The sequence below is a fragment of the Frankliniella occidentalis genome, unplaced genomic scaffold, assembly GCF_000697945.3.
Source record: "Frankliniella occidentalis isolate FOCC.00 unplaced genomic scaffold, Focc_3.1 Scaffold513, whole genome shotgun sequence".
In the NCBI taxonomy this organism is placed as follows: Eukaryota; Metazoa; Arthropoda; class Insecta; order Thysanoptera; family Thripidae; genus Frankliniella; species Frankliniella occidentalis.
In genome coordinates, this window is record NW_026267630.1 from 40,241 (window position 1) to 49,164 (window position 8,924).

Here is an 8,924-nt window from a genome sequence, read left to right on the forward strand (position 1 = left end):
AAATTAACTTGGTAATTTATTCCGAAATAACTCGGAATATTTTTTTTTTTTAATTTTTATCATTTGCTCTACCGACAAGCACTGTTGTGGATGCTCGCTTTCAATGCGTGACTGTGGCGATGCTAGGTGTAAAATTTCTCATATCGTGAGTCAACTGTTGTCGAAAACTTCGAATCGGGTATGCCGTGCGTGCCCGCTAGCAGATGCAGAAGAAATGTTTACGGTGTTTAAGGTTGTTTACGTATGACGTGATGGTTTCATGAGCCATTCATTTTCCTAAGGTGAGTGCAGAGGACCCAGTCGCATCAACGCCTCTCGTCATGCTAAGTAGGCTGTGTTTCAAGTGTCCTTTGTGTATTTCGGAGTCTGATTATGCAGTTGGAACAACGTAAACTCTTTTCGTCTTGGCTGTTTTGTTTCCCCATTGCTTGCTATGGATTTTGTATTACAGCGTTCAAAATAAATGGGAGATGGCTCTATTCTACATCCTCGACTCTGCAACTGTGTATGTCAGTACCTAGTAGCCCTCTTCATACCAGGTACAGGCTGCGATTAAACCAGTGAATCATTGTAAATCAGGCTGGCAAGTTATTGGTAAGTTTAGTCTGTATTATTATGAATCTCTCTTTTTTGTGCAAAGTCTGCAATTGTTTAATTTCATTCTCTCTTATTGGCCAGGCTTGCACCCCAAACATGCATTATGTCTTGCATCACACACCTCGGACGAAGACAACCTGAATTGCCTGGCTGATCTGGCTTCATGGACGCAATAGTTGCGATTTGCTGCAGAGCTGTGTTTCTGATATATCTCAGTTGCACGTATCATTCTTGTATCCCTGACCTTACCGTCAGGGATAAAAGAGAAGGTTTCTAGTACTTAGTTCTATTCGTTTTGTGCTCGTGTGTTTATTTTAAGGTCGTACCATTTTGGAAATGTTTCAAAATTTTCACTTCAACAAATTGCTTCATTGTTGTAGGTTTAGATAGTGTACTATGCAATGTTGATTTATCTCTTGCTTGTACTTGTTGAATGATGTCTTTCTTGCGCAAGTTTTCCAAGAGTTGATTAGGGTGTAGCATATGGGACCAGAGCTTATTGAGTGCTGCCGAGTTCTCTCTGTCCTACTTGTTGTAAAGAATGTGTTCCAATCTGTCCTAAAGATTGCTGATGTAGTAGATGTGTAGTACTAAGTGAAATAAAGGAAGAAGATGTAATTATGCTCGTATCTTTTCCTCTAAACTCTTTTTATCTCCTTTGTCCATCTTCCCTTCCCTCCACACGTGACACTTCAAAGTGTCCACCAGCAAGTGCTGAGTCTGTGCGCGCACATTCCGCGTGTTTAAAAGCGCGTCACGGTGGTAGGGGCGACTCCCACGTAGGCGACCCGCCGCCCGCCGCGTCGGCTTGCTTGCCTACCCGCTGCTACGGCAGGGGCCCCGTGTTCGTATTGTCGACGAAAATTCACCGGACCTTACGGCCTTAAAGATGGACGTGTTTGCGTGTATTTTGGGTGAGTGTGACTAAACCTTTTCTTTGATGTATCTGTTGCATGTACCTGTGGAGGAGGAAGGCGTGTGTGCACGTCTCTGCGCTTCGCTTGCACCTTTAGTGATTGCTCTCGCCCATCTGACGCTGTCCACCACCATGTAGCACTGCCTTGAAGTCCTCAGCCACCGCTTGTGTGCCCCTGCACACATCGCGCTTAATATGCAATAAATACGTGTTTCCAGCCAGCTACAAATTCACGCTTTGCCTTCTTTGTCACCCTGATTACTTATAGCCTGCGCATAGTTATCAGATAACAACGATGGGGAATCGCGCGGGGGTGTTGCAGGTAGCAGCCTGGTCCAGGAACCATAGCGCCACGACCATATCTCGACGCAGAGTGTACCAAAAACGTCACCCCGAACACGTCAACGGGGATCTCCAAACAACACGGATTTAACGAATGACACCACTTCTGCAGAGCGCGGATTCGCTATATTTTTTGATCGGGAAGGAGGGGGGCACGACGGAAACCCGCTGGCTCTACTTTGATGAGTTACCCCTTAGGAAACCGTAATTAAGATATTTTTTAACAACGGCCTTTTTGGGACCTGTTGTTTTTTTCTTTTTAAAAAATCCAATTTTTTTTAGCGAGAATGCTAATCTTAGAACTCGGTCCGTCTTTATGGTAGGAAACGACCCTGAAAATTTCAGGTCGCTAGCTCAATTCGTTTTCTAGTTATCGTGCGGACAGACAGACAGACAAAGTTCCTTTTATTAATGCAACACATCATTTTCACAACTTACTTACACCTTTATTCAACATTCTGAACTCTTTTCTAATTTTGCTGGCCGTAACGTAATGTATTCTAAATAGTCTTGGTAGTAGACCACGTTGACTTCAGTGGAAAAATGCCGCAACGTCAGGAGTATCCTATTTATATAAAATCGCTGACAACCCCTGCCCGCGAGAGCAGCGGCAGCCGGACTTCCCTCCAGCATACAGGAACAAAGCGCCGCGCGCGCTGGTGGATGGGAACGACCCGCGGAAGCGGACCGGACCACCTTGGGTGCAGCAGAGCAGTGAAGACAGCGGGGAAGCCACACCAGCATGGCTTCGTGGATGCGCGCGTCTGCCGGGGACAAGGGGTGGTACCAAAATTAGTATTCAGGCTGTTGCTTGAATAACCTTACAATAACAATAGGCCACATTCTGTATCCACGAACTCAGCACTGTCTTTCCTCACACTTCGGTCCCTAGATTAGGTCTCCGAATTGCAAGCGCTGATACGCGCCTCATGTGTATGGCCCCAACTCCGAGAAGAACTCAGCAACAAGACGGTCTGATTTTGTACAGTTCTGGACCCTATTTAAGAACACGGTCGGACTGTATTTAATTGTACGGCCTGATCTGTTGCAGTCCGTGCAGTTTTCGGGCAACGTCTGCAAAACGGTCCTTCCAACTACCTCGATTTGTACTGGACTCAGCGTAAAGATCCACCCACCATGTGTATTTTACAGTCCAGAACGTAATTTTACATACGATCCTTGTTACTGTAGCGCGCTGGACCGTAAAATTAGGTACAGTCCGACCGTATTCAGAAATGCGGTTCGAACTGTTTCAGACTAGACCGTAAAATTAACACTTTCCGTGAGACGGGTCCACACCCGTGGACCCGCAAAATAGTCCCTTCCGTGCGGCGGGTCCCAATTGTGCAAATTTTCCCTGTAGTGCCGAGGGCCTAACCGAGTATTTTATTAGGTTTTAGAGCAAAAAATATTTTTTCGAAAAAAAAAAAAAACCCCTTCGCCTGTGGGTAGATGCGCTTAAAAAGGGCCCCGCACGGAAAGTGTTGACTATGGTCATAACTGTAAAATTTAATACGGCCCAACCGTAAAATTAAATGCGGTCAGGACCTGGCAGAAATGTACTGGCCGTCCTGTATGAATAATCGAGGTTTGCGACGCTCATGCATGAGCATGCTTGGATTCCCAATGCAGGCAAGCTTACCGATGCCGTCACTTCACCCACGGGGGACGGGTGCTGCAAGCTCTAGGTGCTCTGACGGCCCTCGCAGCTGCACCCCCACCCGTGTTACCAGAACGTCGGGTACTACGTGGGGGCGAAGAGGCGCAAGTGGGGCACGCGGTTGCAGCTGCAGCCGGACTGCGCCGCGGTGTGGGGCGGGGCACTCTTAGGGTCGACCCTGAAGCTCGGAGGCGACCCCCACGCGGAGCTTCGGGTTGAACATGAGGCGGGGCCGGCGGGGGCCCCGGAGGCCTACGAGAGGACCCAGCGCCAGTAGCGGGGTCGGCCGGACCCAAGTCGGAGAAAGGACAGGGACACTGCAGGTGTCGTCTAAGGTCTGTAAAGTTAGCGACGCGCGGCGCCGCGCGCGTGCGTGCGTCGAGCGTCAGTCACCAGAGCTGCGGATTTTTGGGCCAAAACTTTGATCCTGCAACGGCATGGGTGGACCACAACCCATGTTTTACGGGTGGGCGCCCCAACCAACACCACCTCAAGGTGAGTGTCACTCAGGTGAAGCAATTCGTCAGTCATTGTATCTAATTGCCCCTTTTAAAAATGATGGGCTTGTCTTAAAACACAGCTAACAATTTATGTTAACTTTTTGCGTGAACCAATTTTTGCTTCAATGCTCGACTAAACCACATTTTAGTATGGGTTCCTGGATGCATTGTAGAATTTGCCTCATTAGTAAATCCCTGCTCACTCCACATAGAGATCCACGTCATAATGTGCATCAGAACACATTTAATCAATAATTTAAAAAATAAATAAGAGTTTCAATTATTTCTTACTTTGAATTCCCTCTCAGCTCGAGTAATTTGCCCCTAAGATATTAATTATTAGTCTACCACCCATGGATGTCTGTGATGCCCCTGGAAAGCAGTTGGTCCCCCAGTCTTATACTTCATTTGTGTAACGTGATTCTTTCCAACTGTCTTTACAGTTCCGATGTTTGGCCACAGTTCACAAGCTCAGCCAAAGCCGTGGGATGTTGAGTCTGACTCAGGATCAGACTCCGATTTTCAACCATCTCAGAAAAGTAAGATTCAATTTTGTCCTACTTTATGAAATTTAAACCCACGCTGAGCTTTACAATTATTTTTTTTATTTCAGGCCGCAAGCTTTCGCAACCACCAAAGAAATTGGCAGCCAATCCAAGCGGCACTGTAAAACGTAAGGCACTCTTTGTTGACTTTTCAACAAACTACTGTCAAAGTTCCCATCATTTGACTGACATTTAATTTTTGTTTAGGAGGACCTGGACGCCCAAGGAAGAATGAAGCCGCTGAGGATAAGGCCCAAGCCGAGTTTGTGACTACACTACCCCCGGAACTGTCAGGATCTGATGCTGGTGCTTTCACTACAAAAGACGAGTGCAGACACTGCAGGGTATACAAGGGCAGCTGCCTTTTAAAGCCATGTGGACATGCATTATTCTGCAAGAAATGTGTTAATGCCTTACGCAAAGAAAGTCTGAAGAGATAATACATATTGAATGAAAAGGGACTATAGTTGTGCAGCATGTAACAGCAAGAGCCATATTATCTACAGGTACAACTTGATTTAAGTGGGATTATTCAAATGATATCCCATTTTGTTTCCTTTATTACCAGTCAACTTTGTCCTGTTTTCTATTCAATTGTAAATAATATGGTATTTTCTCCATTTTTGCAGTACCACGACCCTGAATCAGAATGGTACTGAAGCCCTAGCTGAGCACTTCTTTGGTACACTTGCGGAACCGACTAGGCCAGTTTGCAAGAAAAAGTCCACGTTCACTGCAGTGTGTGACCAAGGTAAACGTGATGCAACCAACGTTTCAAAATTCATCAGTGTAGCTGCTACTATATCCTGCCTTATTTTTGGCTCTTGATTTTTCACATTCATTTTTTCTTTCACAGCACACATTGAAGATTTTTCGCTCTATTCTTGGAATTATCTTCATTTTGGGCAACCCAAAATTTGGTTAGTTTTTATTCCTATCTTGGCTTTTCTTGGAATCATGCTGTCTACTATGAACTGTGTTTTTGAAATGACTTGAGTTTTTATTTCTAGATGAATCTTATAATGCCTTTCTTACTTGTATATTTGCTGGTAGATTATTCAGGAAGAGGGCCAGAGTATTGTTGTTGCTCCAAATGCAGTACACTGGGGCTGGAATACAGGTACGTAGATGACCATTATATAATTTGAGCATTTGAGCTTAATAATATCTTAGAAAAGTCCAACATTTACTAGTTTGTTGAGTCATGACTTTCACTAAAGTTAAACTTCTTTTAAAAACATAGGGTACAACATTGCAGAGGCATGCAATTTTGGAACATTATCCTGGATCCCTTTTGGCATTGTGGCCCCAAAATGCTCCTGCATGTGAGTAGAGTATCAGTATACAGAAATAATATTTCTGTTGTGTCAACTATTTCTCACACTGCTATGTTTGGAACCGGTTTTATTCACTAGGGGTGGGGAGGTGCACATGGACCTAGAAAGACTAATTGCTGCTACTCGACCTGAACTTCTTGAATGCTATTTAAAAAAGTCGATTCCTCAAGGCGAAGATGACATATTCTGTAAATCAATATTAAGAATGAACAGCAACTGTCAGATTTCTCAACCACACATTGAAGAAAAGGTAATGCTAAAACAATCAAACCGAGGGGGTAATCACTACAGAAAGTAGGTGTACACATTTCTGTAAAAGTTAAAGTGAAAGTGACAAAAAGTTGACTAAAAGTGATGAAAACTGAAAGAAAATGTCGACAAAAGTGACTTATCGTGCCTTGATCAGATGAAAAATGAATAAAATAGAGGGGATATAGGCATAGAAATAAAGTAAACGTTGTAAAACGGTGAAGAAGTGAATAAAAGTGGAAAAGTGAAAAGTTGAGGTGTACACATATTCACGGAGTGCCCCCTCGAATCAAACATGTTGGATTACATGAGACAGAAGCATGTACTTGTATGATGTTCTTTTGCAGGTGACTGATCAGATGACCACGCTGAACATAGAGGCGTACGAGAAGGCCTCACATCAAAATGAAAACCAGGTAGAAAAAGCACATACCAGTGAATGCAAAGTCAAAGAAAATACACAGCAGTACACTAGACATGTCAGACAAAGAGACACTTACAGATAAAACAGTTCATAAATTCATTGAGGCCAAAAACCATATTGCACTCTGACAATTCATTTCTATAATATTTACCATTCATACAAATTTCGAAAAGTTGGATACATTTCATCTAAAAAAGGAGACTAGACATTAGTCTACTCAAGGGCGAGCACCACCCATATAAAGAACAAATATTGCAACTGTGACATCTTAATGACCACTTTTCGTGATATTCAATTCATTACATATAAATCAATGATAACACGTTGTTAAAAAACAAACAAAAGGAGCCATGGTGAACTATAAAAACTAGAGCCCTGATCAAAGTTTCACCTTGAAACCTTCATGCGTCTCTTCATAATATCAAACAGTTGCCCGTACCGCTTTGAAACTATTTTTATGTACTGTTCACGGAACTCTGGATGATGAGTCTGAATGTGCTGAACGAGGCGGCAGATCCGATTTGAAAGCCCTCTAAACTCTGCAGTACAGCCTGGGCACTGCACTACCAACTTAGGCTCAGATCCCAGATGCTGAAACCTTCTCCTCCTGACAACATTGTAGTACTGCTCACATAGCAGCTCAATGCTACTGCAATTTCCCATAGGGTCCGGAATTAGAATCTTAATTTTTTTTTCATCCTCACTTTTAATTTCTCTCTTCATTATTGAAAGATCAACATCAACAACCTGAAGAGGAGTGAGCAGAGTAAAAGACTAAAGTAACACACAAGAACCAAGACGACAGAAACTGCAAATTACCTCATAGGTGCAATTGGTATCGAGTGGGTTGAAATTGCTCCTATCCCATTATCTTCAATGTCGCTTACTTCTGGAGCAACGCTGATGGGAAAAAAGGACAACCATATGAAACTTCCACAGTCACTTTCATAACTCAAAGTAGTTGTAGATAGGTCTCAATATTAAATAATAAAATAAAAACAATACCTTCCTAACAGCTGGCACATGTGCTCTGAAACTAGGAGCAATTCGGACACTGTATCTGATCCAAATAACATTGAGGCATACAGATTACCTTGGAGACCCTACGGACACAACACGATATTGTTAATTTAATAGAAGCACATGTGATGGAGGAAATTTCATTGATAGTATAACTTAAAATAGAGCAAACTCACCAGTCTTGAATCTGATGTCAAAACACCATCCAGCACTTTAAAATATTTACACAGCATCTCAGTCGCGTTAAAATTAAATTTCCTGGCAACAAGCAATTGGAATGGGCTGCTGTATTTGGAGGGTAGTAGGAACCTGCAGGATACGACAAGGCAAGATACAAATGGTGAGAAGCCCATACCCCTTGTATGTCAGAAAATTCTTGAACACAAACTGAACCACTTACCATATTGAACCATTCCTATGGCAAAGGCATCCAACATTATTGGCGGCATGAGATTGTGAATGAATTAGCGTAACAGTTGCATTTCCATTTGCTTCCAAACGCGCATGACACACACCAAAAACAATGAACCCTTCGAAGGACAGCATTTGCACCAATGCACGAAGTAAAGGCCAAGTCGAACGAGCACAGAAGAAAAGGGTTTCCTTCTGAGGTTGGCTCTGCCCACTGACCACAATTCGCACAACGTTAAATGCCAAATCACACTCTCTTGATTGCATCAAAGGGCAACTGCTAGGCAGGCAATTTGAACCCAACATCTCTCCTAGAATGCGATCCAGATGCTGCTCATGATTGTTGGACAACAGGGCCTCCAGACACATGTGAGTGATGCTGAATCAAACAGCAATACATGACTAATTAGCAAACAATACAGCGCCGGTAGGCGAAAGAACACAAAAATAATTGAACTAACTTGCTTGCATCCGAAGGAGTGGCCATTTCCACTGTTATAGCACAGCAAACCTAACCTTGCGTTGACACAGCGGCCAAACTAAGACTTTACACACCAGTTCCAAGACGAAATTACGTTCTTAAAACACAAATCAGCAATGCCGACGCGATCACCAACTTTGTGCAACTTTGTAGACTATTTCTTGTCGCCTATTTACATTGTTGTCGTGGATCGGACTCTCAACGATAGAACTTGCAGTCTGCCGTCAATGCCGTCTACGATTAACGACATTTCTTTATGCTGTTTCACCGAGGCTAGGGTAAGGGGCCCAGTAGTCGACAGTTTAAGAGCAAGGCTTTTCCAAATTGCCTACAACGGAGCGTGGGTGTTGCCTGTGAAAAAAGTGATGGGTCAATTAATTATGATGAAGTGATAGCTAGGGTAAGTAATTCAGACCTTAGTGTGGAATGGGACAGTGTCATA

General features: G+C 43.5%; 2 protein-coding genes and 1 long non-coding RNA gene across 3 annotated transcripts; 2 read left to right on the top strand and 1 right to left on the bottom strand.

Moving 5' to 3' along the window:
• Positions 1–3,531: 3,531 nt before the first annotated feature.
• LOC113214387 (uncharacterized) lies at positions 3,532–5,324 on the top strand. Its single transcript, XM_052275123.1, has 5 exons — positions 3,532–4,010; positions 4,459–4,554; positions 4,629–4,688; positions 4,768–5,066; positions 5,190–5,324. Exons 1-4 carry the CDS (start codon positions 3,953–3,955, stop codon positions 4,998–5,000), a joined length of 447 nt encoding a protein of 148 aa, XP_052131083.1. The 5' UTR covers positions 3,532–3,952; the 3' UTR covers positions 5,001–5,066; positions 5,190–5,324.
• A 20-nt stretch (positions 5,325–5,344) lies between these two features.
• On the top strand, positions 5,345–6,402 carry LOC127751484 (uncharacterized). The gene is made up of 4 exons (XR_008012137.1): positions 5,345–5,480; positions 5,571–5,680; positions 5,804–5,885; positions 5,976–6,402. It is a non-coding gene; the product is annotated as an uncharacterized LOC127751484 (long non-coding RNA).
• Positions 6,403–7,371: 969 nt separating this feature from the next.
• LOC113214382 (uncharacterized) lies at positions 7,372–8,240 on the bottom strand. Its single transcript, XM_026433728.2, has 4 exons — positions 7,991–8,240; positions 7,767–7,899; positions 7,576–7,673; positions 7,372–7,470 (listed from the first exon to the last, which is right to left on the bottom strand). The coding sequence occupies exons 1-4, from the start codon at positions 8,134–8,136 to the stop codon at positions 7,386–7,388; spliced, it is 462 nt and encodes a 153-aa protein (XP_026289513.2). The 5' UTR covers positions 8,137–8,240; the 3' UTR covers positions 7,372–7,385.
• Between the last annotated feature and the right edge of the window lie 684 nt (positions 8,241–8,924).